General features: G+C 42.0%; 1 protein-coding gene across 1 annotated transcript in view; it reads right to left on the reverse strand.

The window, feature by feature from the left end:
• Positions 1-4,913: 4,913 nt before the first annotated feature.
• The window catches only part of C8H9orf135 (chromosome 8 C9orf135 homolog), a 116,928-nt gene continuing 104,426 nt past the window's right edge, over positions 4,914-17,415 (reverse strand). The window contains exon 6 of the mRNA XM_005352070.1: positions 4,914-5,190. Coding sequence (XP_005352127.1) covers positions 5,008-5,190 — 183 coding nt within the window. The 3' untranslated portion in view covers positions 4,914-5,007. The remainder of the gene's footprint in view (positions 5,191-17,415) is intronic.

Genomic DNA, 17,415 nt, shown 5'->3' on the forward strand with positions numbered 1-17,415 from the left:
AGAAGCAAAGACATTTATATCAACTTGCTCAGTATTTACACTTCTTCTAAAATGAAAGGCAAGCTTTCATTCCATAGTGATTGGGAATTTCTTAAGGCTCCGTCAAAACAGAAATACTGGTAAGTTTATAAGGTTGAAAGTTACTGGCAAAGAAAACATATAGGAATGTGATGGAAAATAATTTTTCTACAGAATTTTGTGAGTAATCTTAATATTCTTTTCCTGACTTCTCACATCATCAGAATTATTGACATAATCACATGTATTATACGTTTTTGCATTTTTACCTTTAAGATCGTTCAGGCTTCTACTTTCAAATTTCCTGCTGCTTTTAAACAGAAATTCAGATGATTAATTCTAAATAAAGTCTTTAATCTGCTTCTCAAGTCAAATAATTTTTCAGATTATGTCCCATTTTTTTTAAAAAAATATGTTGCAAAAGCTTATGATCTTAAAAAAAAATAAGTAACAGGGCTAGAGAGATGGCTCAGAGGTTATAAACACAGACTGTTCTTGTAAAGGACCTGAGTTCAGTTCCCATGACACACACTGGGCAAAACCACCCTTGAGTCCCGCTCCAGGGAATCTCATGCTCTCTTGGCCTCCATGAGCAGCTTCACTCATGCACACAAACTCCTATAGACACTTACACAGAATTTAATATAAAGGGGAATCTACAAAAGATAAATAGCCCAACTAGAGTATGGGAATATGATCTAAATAAAGATTCTTGTGCTGGCTAGTTTTATGTCAACTTGACACAAGCTAAAGCTCCTACTGTTATGAATTGTAGGTGGGGCTTTTGTAGGGACCACCAGCTCCCCAGTAACTGACATAGAGACTAATAATTAATGATAAATGCTTGACTGATAGCTTAGGGTTGTTACTAACTAGCTCTTACAACTTAAATTAGCCTATATTTCTTATCTATATACTACCATGTGGCTTGGTACCGTTTTTCAGCATGGCAAGTTCATCTTGCTTCTCTCCATGTCTCTACCCTTCTTCATTCCCATGCTCTCTATCTCCCCTGTCTATAACTCTCACCTAGTGTCTTCCTTCCTAGCTATTGGCCATTAGCACCTTATTAAAACAATGAAAGCAGCAAATCTTCACAGTGTGCAGAAAGACTCTTTCATAACAGTGAGTCATAATGTAAATGTCTGATATGCAACCCCAAAGCGGGTGTGACCCACAAGTTGAGAACCGCTGAACTAGAGTAACAGATAAAGGAGTTAGCACAGTATAGGCAACATTTTATTGAGAACAATAGAGTCATTCTCTGATTTGATAAGTTTTACCTGGAAAGAAGATAATACTCACCAAAACCACCCCAGGCAGTAACTTCTTTTTAAAAAATAATTTATGTATTTATTTATTTATTTATTATGTATACAGTGTTCTGCCAGCATGTATGCCTACACACCAGAAGAGGGCACCAGATCTCATTATAGATAGTTGTGAGCCACCATGTGGTTGTTGAGAACTGAACTCAGGACCTCTGGAAGAGGAGCCAGTGCTCTTAACCTCTGAGCCATCTCTAAGTTCATTGTCTCTCCCAGAAATAAGGAATCATTGACAAGGAAGCTAGCAGAGGTAACAAAGATTTATTAAAGTGTAGGAGTTGGAATGAGAATGGCTTCCATAGGCTCCCATATTTGAATACCTAGTCTCCAGGTGGTAGAAGTGTTTGAGAAGGTTTAGAAGGTATGGTCTTGTTGGAAGAGATGTGTCGTTGGTGGCAGGCTTTGAAGTTTCAAAAGTTGATGCCATTCCCAATGTGCTTTCTCTGCCTGCTTGTGGATGAAGATGTGAGCCCTCATCTACTCCCCCAGTGCTCTCAGCCTGTTGTCATATGCCCTACCATGATGGTCACGGACTCTAACCTTCTATAACTATGAGGCCCAAATTAAATACTTTCTAAGTTTCACGTATTTTATCACAGCGATAGAAAAGCACCTAAGACATAAAACACGTGGGAATAAGCTCCTGGGAGGCAGAGGGGCTTCAGAAGGGGAGTGTCGCTGTGCTCCCTACGTTAGTTCTATAAGAATTATGGCATCAATAAGATGAAGGCTGAGGTCATCCTCATTAGGATTGGTCCTCAATGACTACATCACAGGTTGAGCCAGGAAGGGGTCTCCATGTCCTTCACATAACTCTTTGATCTGCCTAACACAGCAATGGCCTCAGGGTCACATGTGACTACGGCATGCTCCATCACGAGCTCCTCCCATACTGAGAGCTTAATTTCTGTCTTGATGTTTTATTAATGCATAATGTACACATTTATAAATTACATGTTTATAGTAGGAGGACCGCTTGTTTTTTTTTCAGCTGCTCAGCCCCAAAATAACCACACAGAAACTGTATTAATTAAATCACTGTTTGGCCTATTAGCGCTAGCTTTTTACTGGGTAACTCTTACATCTTAATTTAACTCATTTCTATTAATCTGTGTATCAACCTTTAAGAGCATATTCTGCTCTTGCAGAGGATCCCAGTTCAATTCATAGCACCCACTTCAGGTGGCTCACGACTGCCTGTAACTTCAGCTCCAGGGACTGTCATTTATATGACCTTCACAAGAACCTGCACTCAGGCGCACATCAGCCGTCCAATATACACAAACATACATGCATGTGCATGCCCACCCACATACACACATAACCAAAAAATAAAGTAATAAAATAGCGAGGGGACATTAAAACCAAGCTGACAAAATAAACCCATCCTCAGAGGAAATCAAAATGCAAATTTACCTACAACATCAGCCAGAATACAGAATCTGAACCCTGGCCAACAGTTGTGTGCTATTCTATGCCATGCCCAAGTTCATTTGCAGAACCCTAAGCTTCAAGCATGACTGTTGGGGAGATATAGTCTTTAGTAGCTAATGATGGTTAAATGAGGTCATAAGGGTAGAATCTATCCCAACTATCCATGGTCTTGTAAGAAGAAGAGCAAGCCCATCCTTCTCCCACATAAAAGAACACAGTGAAACACCAGGATGAGTCCTTGTAAACAAAGCCTGTCCGAAACTTGATTTGGAGCTTTTTCAGCCTCTAAAACTGAAAAGAAAAAAGTACTTCTATTGTGTAAGCCACTTTGTTTTGCAGCCCCAGGTTGCTGGTACTATAAAGGACTTAATCTATGGGAGGGTAGGTCAAGACAGTCCTAAGATTTCTTTTAATCTAATCTTACATGATTGGATTTCCCAACAACCTCCAAAGGTCTCACTATCTGATCCCTTCTATCTTACAGACTCAAAAAGATTTTACCTTGAGTAAATGGGGTGCAACTAGCTACCATGGAAAAATCAAAGCCTGTGTGTTACACACACATACACACACACACATACACTCACACACTCAACATCACTGTAGGATCAGTGCTGTACAAACTTTAACTCTCTGTCTTTAACCTACATTTTTACACACTTAAAACTTATCTTGAAGGTGGAGAGGAGAATAGTGGTCGCCTGGCTAGGAGGGGGCTGAGAAGTGGCACAGACAGAGAACAGAAAATAAGACCAGTTAGAAGGGAGGAGCCTGCTTCAGTGTTCTATAGCACAGTCAGGAAAATTTCGTTCCCATAATTAATTGTATACTTCAAAATAACTAGAGCACAAAATTTTGAATTCCCCAACACAAAAAATGATAAATATTTGAAGAAAACCAGTTATTCAACTTGAATATATGCATTATATATTTGATTTTTGGTTTTGTTTTATTGGTTTGTTTTGGTTTTGGCTTTTTGAGACAAAGACTTGCGATGTGGCCTAACATGACCTTCAATACTGGAATCTTGTGCTTCAGTTCCTTGAGTGCCAGGACCATCGGCATGTATTGCCACACAGGGCTGAACATGGTATACTTGTGTTGAAACATATTATATGGCATAAATATCAACTCATACCATGTTTTCACTACAATTTTTTAAGTGGGAAGAAACTGGTTAGGAATGACTCTCAGTAGTAGACTGTTTGCCTAACATGTGCAAGGCCCTGCATGCAATCTCCAGAACCACCAATATAAATTAAAATTGGCTCACTTAAAAAAATATAGCTTGTTTGGAGGTTCTAACTGGGGAGAGCACCTATGTGTCCACACTTGACAAGACCTGTCCTCCTCTCTATCCTCTTCGATAGAGTTTGCGGCTTCAGGAGGGATGCACACATGTGGCGGTAAGGGGGGAAGGGGACACATTCCTAGCTAGCCAGATCAGCTGAATAAACTCTGGCAATCAATGGGGTGACAGATGTCACAACCAGATTGCCCTCAAACCCACTGAATCAACTCATCTGGGCTCACAGGGCTCACAGAGACAGAACTGACAACCAGGGAGCTTGCATAAGACTGATCTAAGCATGTATGTTACAGTCCTGCAGCTTGGTCTTCCTGTAGGACTCCTAACTGTGGGAGCAAGGACTGTCTGTGACTCGGTTACCTACTTTTGGGATCCATTCGTCCTACCAGATTGTCTCGTTCAGCCTTAATAGGAGAGGAGGTGCCTAGTCTCACTGCAAGGTGATGTCCTTGCTGGCTGATATTTATGGAAGAAGAGTCCCTTTCTGAAGACAAACAGGAGGAGAAATGGATGGGGATGAGGTGGGGAGAGGGACTGGGAAGGGAGGAGGGGAGGGAAAACTGTGGTAGGGGTATAAAAACAAAAAATAAATAAAAGCAATAAATAAATATAAGTAAAATAAGCTACATGCTAACCAATCTCAAGTTGGATAGTGCTAGTTCTAACCATTTTTATAAGCAATGAAAGAAATGCCTAGTCCATACAACAAAGAAAGCAGTCAAAAATATATTATAGAATAGTGTACCTCACTTTAGTGGTACACATACTAAATTTGGGGAAATATAGGGTTGCTCACGAGAATATGAATATAAACATTTCCTTAGATTGAAAGACTTTGTGTTTATTAAAGGAAATTATTAGCTGCTGCAATTGTTATTTTTCATTAGCCTGAGAGGCTGATGGCATACATATTGCCTTTTAACGTGGGACAATAGGATTGTCAACCAATGAATAGAGCTTTTGTTTTGCCTCTGAATTGGCATAAATCCCACTCTCATCATGCCATGTGTTGATTCCAAATCTTTTGGAGCCATTTAGGTCTGTGAACTGTGAACGGCACTTCCTGTAGACTGTGGAGTACTCTTCTTGAGGAGGACAAGCCTACGAAGAGAAAAAAGAAATAATATTCAGTGGCTGAACCATACATTCAAAGGATCAAGCTCCAAAAATTGGCTCTAATGACTAAAGGTGAATTTTCAACCGCTGATTAATTTGGTTTTACCAAATGTCTCAATGAAGAACAACCAAACACTGGCTAGGCAATTATAAGTAGTTCAAACCCTTAAAGAAGAATCTAGCTACAGCAGTTTGATTTATAAGACTGTGAAAATGGGCCTTATTGTGCATGTACAAATTAGACTAAACTAAGTACAAGCATGGAGGCCAGTTTAAGCATTATGATAATCTAAAGAAAGCAAAAGTAATTAGGATTAACTACTTTCAATATCTTTTATTGACAAGTCAGGATTATTCTGAAGAACAGTATCTCGTGTTAAATCTTTAATAATTATTTAATCATGCTTCCCACAATGGTAAATGCCAATCTCCAAGGTTTATTCCTATGAGAAATTTGACTCAAATCAGCCCAATATAGTTTAAGAAGCTTATCTTTAGGCCACTTCATTAAAAATATTTATAGTGATAAAATATGATGCTATCATTGACCATTTTCCAAGAAAGCACTGGTTCTTTCTGACCGTACCAGGAGAGATGACAGATCCACAACATAAAGCCTGATAAGAACCCCATAACCTGACCTCTGCTTTAAATCAGTTCTAATTATAAAACACCAGAGCAAGGTGGAAATGGAACCCCTCAAGCTGTGAAACAATCAAAGAACACCAAAGATACTCTCATCTTAGATTTCTTTTTATATTGACATTTTAACCATATGTTAAACCGCAGTGTGCACTTATCTGTTGAGTGCCTGTTACAGACTAAGCACAGTACTTTAGAGTGGATGTCTTCTGATCCAGTAATGGGATACTGGGGTTTGATTCTTACTCCCATTTTACACCTAAATAAGATTTTCTTAAAGCCCTTGGAGAGAGGGTAAAGGAGCCAGTGCTAAGCAGATGAGGCTGGTTACAAACCAGATCTGTCTGACTCAATACCCAGTGTTTTTCCAAAAGCATAAACTATGACATCATAGAGCCATACGATGTATCCATGATGCTGTTCTACATGGTTTTGACTTTGGCTTTTGACACTGTGTGCTATTCTCAGGGTGGAGGAATTTTTTGGTTGGTTGGTTGGTTGGTTGGTTGGTTGGTTGGTTGGTTGGTTGGTTGATTGGCTGGTTGGTTGGTTGATTAGTTGGTTGATTAGTTGGTTGGTTAGTTGGTTGGTTAGTTGGATGGATTGAAGGCTAATTGGAGAGATGGAGGGATACATGGTCCATCAGTCACATAAGAGAACTTTAAATGACATTTTGTATTATTGGCCCAAGCTGTCCATTCAGAGGAAACAGAATTTTCTCATTCCTTTCCTTACTGGGGTCAAACTAAAGAGAGTTTCAAATGCAAGAACTGTGTGTCTTTTTGGAATTTCATAGGCAGAGAGAGGTAATGTATTCTTTTGAGGTATTTTTCTGATAAGTCAGAGTGGTATATCTTAGAGAAATAATTCTAGCAGTATAGGTATTAAAAGACTAGAGGCATAAAATACTGGACTTTAAAAAAAAACTTTTATTGATTCTTTGTGGATTTCATGTCATACATCCCAATCCCTCTCATCTCTCTGTCCCCCTGTTTCTGCCCTCTGCCCTTGTAGCCTACCCCAAAACAGAATTTAAAAGTGAAAACAACAACAACAACAACAAAACTCTTGGCATGGAAGCTCTAGTGTGTCCCAGTGAGTCACACGTTTACCCTTTAGTCCATATACCTTTACTTGCAAGTGTTCATTGAAATGATCCATGGGTCAGTTTCAAGGCCTTTGGTTTCTGCTAACAATAAAGATAATGAGCCCTCACTGGATCTCCTGTTGTTGCCTTGTGTCATGGAGATCCTGCAGCTTTGGATCTGGCAGACCCAGCTCCTTTGCATGCTCTAGCAGTTCACAAATGAGGTGGGTTGGGGATGGGCTACCTGGTTCTGGGGTGTGGTGGTACCTGGGTTAGTCAGCTGCTACCTTTCCCTCATTTCCACCATGGGGGGGAGCTTTTCAGTACTGCCTTGGGCAGCTCACTTAGTGCAGCAGACAGCCAGGAAGCAGGCCAGTTCTCCTATTCTCACACCCTTGGTCTAGCTCACCCACATTCGCACCACCAACTAGGGACAGCTCTATTGTTTAGCCCAAGTGAGGTGCAGGGCTTTCTCTCCGGATTGTTGCATTTGGTGATCTCAAGAATGGATTTAAGAACTGTAGATCTCTGCATCTGCTTCCATCAGTTGCTGGCTGATGATGCTCCCTTCTCCCCCCACCTAATTTTCTCAGGAGGTCATTTCTGTTTCTCCTTCTCAGGGGGATCCATGTATGTCTTTCTTAGGGTTCTCCTTAGCTTCTCTGGGATTGTAGACTATAGGCTGGTTATCCTTTGCTTTACGCCTAATATCCACTATGAGTGAGTACATACCATGTTTGTCTATCTGGTTCTGGGTTACCTCAGGATGTTTTTTTCTAGTACCATCTATTTGCATGCAAATTTCAAGATGTCATTGTTTTCTTTTTGTTTGTTTGTTTTTACTGCTGAGTAGTACTTCATTTTATAAAATGTATTACATTTTCTTTATCCATTCTTCAGTTGAGACCAGCCCAAGAGAGAGGGGAGCAATAAGATGAGCAAAGGGGTCAGGACAATGATGGTTATACCCACAAAAACACCTACCTGAGCTAGTGAAAGTTTTCTGACTCTGGACTGATAGCGGGATAATCATAGGACCAAACTAGGCCCACTGAATGTGGGGGACAGTTGTGAGGCTTGAGCAGCCTGTGGGACCACTGGTAGTGGAACCAGAATTTATCCCTAGTGCTTGAACTGGTGTCTAGGAGTATATTCTTTTTGGAAAGATACCTTGCTCAGCCTAGGTATGGGAGAGAGGGCCTTGGTTTTGCCTCCAAGTGAAGTGTCAGACTTTGTTGACTCCTCATGGGAAGCCTGACCCTTTCTGAGGAGTGGATGGGGATGGGGTGGAGTAGGAGGAGAGGAGGGAGTGGGAACAGGGATAACTATGTAAAAATGTGAAAAGATTTATTTAAAAAAATTTCTTAATAAAAGAAGAACTGTGGTTGCAACTGGGTGTCAGTAACTCACATGGCATCTCTTTTTTTATATTTATTTTATTTATTTATTATGTATACAATATTCTGTGTGTATGCCTGCAGGCCGGAAGAGGGCACCAGACCTCTTTACAGATGGTTGTGAGCCACCATGTGGTTGCCGGGAATTGAACTCAGGACCTTTGGAAGGGCAGGCAATGCTCTTAACCACTGAGCCATCTCTCCAGCCCCACATGGCATCTCTTGATGGATGGAAAACAGATATTGTTCAGTACCAAGAGAAATAAAACACTGATGGACGCTATGGCGTGAGTGAAAACATTCCTCAAAGTGAAACAAGCCAAACGCTCAAAGGGTAGGAGTTCGGTGGCGTGTGAACTATATCTCAGTAGAACCATTGTTTAAAATCAACAAGTGCAATGATGTGTGGGATTCCAAAGTCAGAGACACCCGTTAAAATGATTGCTGCCTGTTTACATGCATTACAACATGCCTGCCAGTTGAACAAATGACCCAGTGTGTAACAGTAGCCAGCGTCCGTGGCATAAATACCCCTGTTGTTGCCCATTTCAAGTGACCAGAGCTAGGTCAGAAAACTAAAGAGAACTTAAAGAAAGCTCAATCTTTCCCACAAAATATTGAGAGCTCACCCCAGCTCTTGCCGAGCTCCCTTTCCCAGTGTGGGGTTAACAGTGTGAAACAAGATGGCCTCAGTCCAGAAGTAGGGGCAGAGTCTAATTTACCTAAGAAAATTGGCGTATTTTCACCCCATTCTCAAGTCAGCAGGTCTTCAAAGATTAGAACAAATCATTAGGGACCTTGCCAACCTGAATGAGGAAGCTTCAAGACCAGATTGTGACTGGAAGCTTCCCTCTAGCCAGTATATCATGAGATCAAGTTGGTTTTCTTTTTATTCACTTTCAGTTTTGGGGATTAAACTCAGGGTCTCTCTGGCCCCCAAAGCCAACACTTGTAAAGAGCAGATGGGAGAGTCTACAGGAAACAGGACACATTGTTGTATTGATCCTTTCAGATGTTTCAAAAATTTGAGCCAATTGATTGCCTTCACTGCCTGATTCGGTTTAAGGGAGATTCGGTACATCTTGCTAAAAGCATCTTGACATAATTTCTCATGCATCATGAGAACACTAAGGCCCTCAGACCAAGGAAATGAGTCAGAACCATGACAACAGAGCACGCACTAGAAAATGGAAGTGAAGGCAAACGGTGGATGAACTGGTGGCCAGGGAGATGCCTGGGAGTCAGAAAGATCCAGACACAGAACAGGTGAACAACACAGGCAATCAGGAACAAAAACAAATGATCAGGAACTGGGAGGATTAAATTCCTTATTGGGTAGTAAAGTGAGAAGCCCTTTCAAAGTATAATACAAAAGCCTTGAGAAGGAACATAAAAAATGCAGATAACCCATGGTGACTGCAGCTCAGACCCAAAGGCAAAGCTGGGGTAGTGAGAGTCCTGAACAAGCAAGCAATCTGGAGCACCCGCAGATCAATAACAGGGGGAGATGATTTAAACATCATTAATGTGTTTCCCCTCAGTGTATGGAACCATTCATTTGCTCAAAGGGAGCATAAAATGCGTTTCAGAGAAATACCAGTCAAAGAACAAAGTAATGCTGGCTTGCAGCATGCAAAACAAGGGTTATTTTTTTCCCAGCAAGATATTAGCCTTGTTGTAAATGAACAGGTTTGAGAAGTCTGAACAGCAGTTCACGGGGCTCCCTTAAATATATACAGAAAACATCCTTTACTTCGATGGCTTACAGAAGAGTTGAGGAGAGAAGATAGAGTCCAAGGAACCTTAGGAAGGAAAACTGAAAGAGAAGAAAGTCAGAGCAGCAGAAAAAGTCAATGTTTTCCCCATTCCTGCCTGCTCTTTAACCATGAAGGGTCCCTTTGCTCTGGACAAAAAGAAGTGTAGTAGAGAAATTATAATAAAAACAGAAAAACATAGCGGTCTCCTGGCCCCAATCCAGCTGGGAACTCTTTAAATTGGTGATCTCTCACACTGCCTTTCATTTCCTTTGGCTAGCCAGGCAGAAAGGAGCTCTAAGAATCATCCATCCTTGGCCACTTTGGGTATCATCATGAGGCCAAGAGCTGGAAGTACCTGCAGTCGTGGGAAGGAGGTGTTGATGAAGACAGCAGAGCTAAGCACTGGAGTAGAGACAGACGTGAGTCATGGAGGCTTCTGTGGCATCTACAGTACCCGTGAGAGTGGGAAGGGGGTCAAGCCATCTCCAAGATTAGAAAGGAAACGGGTGGTGAATTTCCGCACTGATCTACATTAGCCACTAATGACAAGGAAGAGTACCAGGTGAGCAAGCGTACCAGCCCAAGACAGACCCTGATAGAGAACAGCACATGTAAAGGCCACTCTTCTCTGGGATCTTGATGCTAAGCACGTACCTCTCACTCTAGTTAGATGTCCTTAGAACGTTACCAGCCCTGCTGCTGCATAACAAGTCATCCAACCCTGGTTGCATAACACAGTGGCCATTGTCCAAAACCTACAACACCTCTAGATTCTTTGGCTCAGGAATTCAGATAAGGTACAGCAAAGACAGCACCTCTTAACACAATGTCTAGGGCATCAGCAGGGATGACCTGAAAACTGAGGGTGCCTTGAGGGTCAGGGCCTGGAAATTTTTTCTCATTGCGGTTGGTAGTAGGTTTCCACTGGGATCTGCTGCAGGCTCCTGGCTGGAATGACCACACAGGCCCTTTCTGTGCACTTGCTATGCTTCCTCAGTGGTGACCAAGTTCTGAGAATGAACACAGTGCAAAGTGGATCGCGAGGAATGTGCTTGCTTTTCATCTTCTAGCCTCCAAAGTCAAGCAGCACCATTTCCAGTGGAGACGCAGCTCACCCAGATTCCATGGTAGGAAGTGGGAAGCAGACTCAGGTTCTAAGCAAAAGGCGTCCGTCCACATGAGTTCGAGCATAGATTACAGCCATTCTTAATACACTTCTTTCTCTCCTTTCTTATGGAGAAGATGAAGCTGGATCAGGAACCTCCAGTGCCCCTTGAGTCTGCTGCTTTTCCAGGAAGACCCACAGTTGTGTATCTGCACATAACTGTGGATTTATTATCTCAGAAGGATATAAAGCAAAATGAGCATCGAGAGCAGGTGCATGGGCTGAAGCCCAGAGGATAGCAGGTGCAGCCCCCTGGACTGTTATCCCAGACAAGGGGTAAAGCCTCTCTACAGAGGAAGCTTATAAGAAATGCAAGCCCAGGGTTTTTATTGGGCACTGGTCACATCCAATCCCAGTCTGCATGCACCAGAATTTTATACTTCCAGAAGAAAAACAGGTGTTTGACATAGACCATGTGTGTTGCGTGACTAGCTTTGGCACGGGGAGCCATTCTGATAAGAGGATTGTGATCCTGAAAACCAAGTTTCCAGATGCAAGCCAGGCCAACCTTAGAACAAAGACTTTGACAGGATAGTAGCCTTGGTTCTGATTTGTTAGTTCTTCACTGCACACAGGGCATGGGAAATGATCTTGGAGAAAGTGAGAGTATTTTCAAGAAAGATTGAGTTGGGCATAGTGGCTCACCTCTATAATACTCCTGAGCTGGGCACAGTGGCTCCCTCCTGTAATACCCATGAGCTGGGCACAGTGGCTCCCTCCTGTAATACCCATATTTTGTAGGCTAAGGCATAAGAACTGCTGTGACTTCAGGTCAACCAGGGCTACAGTGTGAGATCCTGTCTTTACAAAAATTTCAAGTGGATACAGAAGGGGGAAAAAACGAAGGAAGAAGAAAGGAAGGAAGGAAGGAAGGAAGGAAGCAAGCAAGCAAGCAAGCAAGCAAGCAAGCAAGCAAGCAATGGGGAGGGGGGTGATTTAGACTGACTACTCCTTATAGTAACTAGGTTGTGGCATCAAAAGGAGGTTTGATCTGGAGAGAGGTGTTGTTTCCCACTGCAATGGAGTTGGGAAGAAGGCTAGCTACCAGTTAGACCCATTTCCTCTTCAAATGCGAGCTGCAGACAGTTCTCATATGTTCAGCACCCTAACAGAATACCTAGAATCCTTGTCTAATGTTTCCTTAGTGGGTGTGGGAAGAGTGTTTAGAGTTTTATGTAGGAATAGACATTTGAATTACTACAGATTGTTGGCAGGCCCAGGGTTTAGTGCTATCCAGACCAGAATTTCTACCTGTTTCTCTGAGGCAGGACTACTATTGGAAAGATCTTTCTGAGCTCTTTATAGATAAGGATAACGGGGAAGTGTGTGCTTCATGTGGATGTAATAAGCATTAATGCACAGAGGCTCCTGCAGAATAGAGAGAAGGGACATTTCACAGAAAGAGCTTAGAACATCTTCATGGCTAATTGGGTACAAAGAATCAAAGATGATTCATGGCATCAAATCCACATAACGGGGAGAGTTGTAACACCATTAAAAGGAATAAGACACGGGGACGGTGGAGGACTTCTTTTGTGGGGAAATTATGAGTCACGCTTTAGACATTGCTAATTTGAGATGGCATCAGTACAAAATGTTTCCTTGGAAGACGGTGCGATGGGACAGATGGCCTGGAGAGAAGTCTGTGCCCTACACGCAGCAGTGATCATCGGCAGGGCGAAAATAGCTGTAGAGAACATTGCAGGGACCATGGATGGTATCTGTTGTGGACTGTGGATTACATAATTGTACTCCACGAATTTCCCTGCGGTGGAAAACTGTACTGAAGCTGTGTGTCCTTGCTCTGGTTTGCATGCTGATTGATGCAGAACAAAGGAGTTGGTTGAGTTGCCCGTCTTCAGAGGATAAACAGCTGCTGACTCTAATGGAAGTTATATGTATTTTTGAAATGTTCTTGTAAGATTTAAATTATATCATAAAACCGTACACCCAGAATGATGGGTGCAGAGCTAATGAGGCAGATGAATTCTCTAAGGTTGGGTAAAACTGGAGGAGCAGTGTTCTGGAGCCCAAATGTCAGCGGGGCCCATGGCTGAATCAAAAGAGAAGCCATGGAAGATGGGAAAGGAGCAGCGAGGAGAGCGTTGTAGATCTACGAGGACCAAAGAGGTTGAAGAATTCAGTGGACGCCAATAACACTAACTTGGAAAGAAGCAACAAAGCAGGACCCTAACAAAGTACAGTGAGATGGATCAATTTCTATCACCTTAGCATTTGCTGCTTAGGAAAGGATTAAGGGAGTTCAAAAAAAACCATGCTGATAAAAGGCAGAGAAGAAAGGGATGCTGAGGGCTAAACAGCCCGGTTACATGCCTGACTTGCAGGGAGAGCATACAGAAGGCTAGCCTGGGGAAAACTGGCTGAGGAGGTTTCTTCTTTCCCATCCTTTTGTTCTGCTTCGTTCTTCCTGTTTTATGGATCATGGCAAGAGAGCCTAGGATGTTACAATAGTCTTCTTAGTGCGTACATTTCCCAGTTGATCTCCACTTACAAGAAAGACAAGTGGCAGGTTTTGTCATATAGGCCAACACACTATTCATAGTATCTTACATAATGGGTTGGCCCAAGAGCATCTCTCCCCCACACCCCATGCTTCCTGGGTGCTACATTCTTATTCTTTAGGATAAAGGAGCACAATTCAGTCACCTATATTCTAAGAATGAACCATTACTGACTCACCCAGAAGTCATGTGGGGACCCCTGTGTACCGTTACCTCCTGCATCATTCCTCCCTGACAAACTGACACTGCTCTTTCTTAGCCAATGCCAATCTAATCCTCAGCCAAGTTTTCCAAACCTTTCAACAGTCCATTCTAAGGGTCTGTTTTTACTGATTTCGCTGTTTCCTTGGTCCCTTTCTTATTTGTTAGTTTTATTTTTCAAGGTCATTTTCAGTTGAAGACCAGGCTTCTGAGACATTGTTAGCTGCCTAATGTTGTACTCTGATTTGAAAGCAGTCTCTGTCCATCCACCCAGCTCATCTGTAAACATGTATAATGGGTTCTTTCCTGGCCAAACCAGTCACTGTGGACTACCCATGTGTGCACTGTAATGACAGCCATCACCCACCTGGCATTAGTACAGCAAAGGCTATCCTTCCATTGTATGCCCGAAGTACACTCATTCGGGGAACTTCATTTGCTCTTAGAGGGCATTGGAAGCAGCGAGCATACTGATGTGAATGTCACGTTGGACAAAACCAAAGTATATATTCTTATAGTTTGCCTGTAAGGATTTTTTGTAATTTTTGTATATATTATGTATAAAAACTCCATGACTCCTCTGCACCTGAATTAAGACCCGACCATCCCCTGGTAAAGTCTTCTAAGCGCACATGCAGAGCAGCATGGGAGGAAATGAGAAAGAATCTTCTTTATCTACCCTGGGTGACTCTAGGTGACACTGGTGACAGACCTTGCTTATTTCTTCACTGAACTTCAGTGAGTTGATTTCTACTGGATGTCATTTCCTCTCAATGTCTATATTAGAAATAATAATAATAATCAGCTGATATAACAATAATTAAATATGCAACTAGTGGCATGCATTTTATTATATATTTAAGTAGAATTTACTATCTCTTTTCTACTGAATATATCTTATAACAGAAAAACTCATTTGTATAACTCTAGACACTCAACCACAAGGAAATTTCACAAAAGGGATAAAGGAGCCGAGGATGTGAGTACCAATAGAAATTGCTACACAATTTACAAATGTAGCCAATTTAATAAGGTTTTGACATAGGGAAAAATTAGGAAGAGCTATGTGCACAAACACTTGAAAAGATAAACCAACTTTTTAAAGGAATATCAGAGCATTTAGGTTCCAGGCAGTAACACTCACAGCAGCCTATGGAACACCAGCCACTGACATTAGTTCTAGCATTGCAATCACAAAAAACACACATCTCTTTTCTTAGTCCTTAGTCCGTATTATATGGCAACATCTTTCTTTGATAATGAGTTGTATTTATAGCCAAATGACATAATATATCACATGTAAATTTGAAGCCTGAAGATCTCCATTTTAAAATATTTCTCTCCTTTATAAAAGACACATATGTTTTCTGCATAAATCAAACAGTTGGAAAGAAGAAAGTAAAACCCCTTCCAGTCCTAGATTCTCTGAAGCAGAACTGGGCATTGTGGCCTTGCCTAGAGGCAAAGGGGTATGGCACCTGACTACCTAGGAGGAAAGTGACAACCAGGACAGTGTGACAACCAGGACAGTGGTGCCATCTTCCTAGAACTTCCCACAGGACAGGGAAGCCTGATTGCTTTTCGGGCTGAAGAGGGGGGGGTTAATTGTGGGAGGGGGAGGGAAATGGGAGGCGGTGGCGGGGAAGAGACAGAAATCTTTAATAAATAAATAAATTTAAAAAAAAACAGCTTCTTATTTAACATCAGGAGAATTTCAATCACTCAGCCATTTTCCCTAAAGTAAAACAATCTGAGTGGGTCTGAGTGACATTCTTTAAGAATTCATGTCTTGGGCTGGAGAGATGGCTCAGTGGTTAAGAGCATTGCCTGCTCTTCCAAAGGTCCTGAGTTCAGTTCCCAGCAACCACATGGTGGCTCACAACCATCAGTAATGGGGTCTGGTGTCCTCTTCTGGCCTGCAGGCATACACACAGACAGAACACTGTATACATAATAAATAAATAAATTTTAAAAAAATTTTCATCACTAAATTGAAAAAAAAAAAGAAACACTTCAGAACTGGACTTTCCTATAATACCATCATGGAATACCGGTGACTCACCAGAAGCATGGCGAATTAAAACATTATTCAGTTTCCAAACTGACAGAATGAAATGTCCGTCAAAGTTGTTAATCCAAAAGGTTACTTGGTCGTAAATTAAATTCTTTTATAATAGAACAAAGTCAATGATACAGAGACAAATCATATCAAGAGTTGAATTTAAGAGTTGGAGGACTTGGAGGGAAACGCACAGGCTAATTGCAGATCTTCCCTTCTCCTTTTCTCCTTCAAATTCAGTCTCCCTCACAACTCCCAGTTCATCCCCATTTCCAAGTGTCAGCTCCCGGTACCTAAAACCACATTTTATCTAGAACCTCTAGTGACTGCACTGGGCAGGATACCATAAGGTTTTCCTGCCAGGCAACACACAGCCACACACAACCAGAAAGGGCAACATAAACCAAGGAACATGTGTGTATGCGCATGTGTGTGTGTGTGTGTGTGTGTGTGTCTGTGTGTCTGTGTGTCTGTGTGTGTCTGTGTGTGTTCCGAGGTTAGAGGACAGCTAGTAGGAGTCGGTTCTCCTTCTACCATGTGGGTTTCACAAACAGAATTCAGGTTAGCAGCCTTGGTTGAAGAAGCTTTCACCTGCTTGAGCCATCTCATAGGTCCTCTCTCTGTTGAAATCCATTTCCGCCGAGCAATGGTGGCGCACGCCTTTAATCCCAGCACTCGGGAGGCAGAGGCAGGCGGATCTCTGTGAGTTCGAGACCAGCCTGGTCTACGGAGAGAGTTCCAGGACAGGCTCCAAAGCCACAGAAAAACCCTTGTTAAAAAAAACCAAAAAAAAAAAAAATCCATTTCCGTGTTTTTTAGTCTCTAACCGAAAGGATTCCTTTGCTTACACACCCCAAGGATGTTCATTCGGTTCTTCACCAGCTGCATTCTCTTTATTTCCTACTTTCTTCCTCACAAATATGGGTTGAGCTGATGCAAGAGACCAGTATAAAAATAAAGTCTCAGCTCACAAACATTTGAAATAACATGAGTCTAAACGCTTTCAAAATCGTTCAATAAGTGCATACGTAAAGGTTATAGGCCGAATGAGTAAGGGAACCAACTCATGCTAAGGTTACATGATGGAGTCTCTAACAAGGTAACATATCCTCCCTTCTTTGTCAGTATTTTGTGAATCATGCTGCAGGAGCTGCAGCCGACCGGAAGCTGCAAATAGACTCCAGCCTTAACCAAGTTGGACACCCAGGGTGGTTTCCTCCGTCTCAAGCCGTGACCTTCTGTGTTTTTTCCCCACCCCTACCTTTAATAGCAGCCAGGTTGCTCAGGCTACAAAAGGTGATATAGTAGCACAAGGTCCTTTTTGTCCTGTTCTGATGACCAAATCAGTGACCTGACAGCCCTCATTCTAGAAACACAGAA

This window comes from Microtus ochrogaster, chromosome 8, assembly GCF_000317375.1.
Source record: "Microtus ochrogaster isolate Prairie Vole_2 chromosome 8, MicOch1.0, whole genome shotgun sequence".
NCBI classification, from domain to species: Eukaryota; Metazoa; Chordata; class Mammalia; order Rodentia; family Cricetidae; genus Microtus; species Microtus ochrogaster.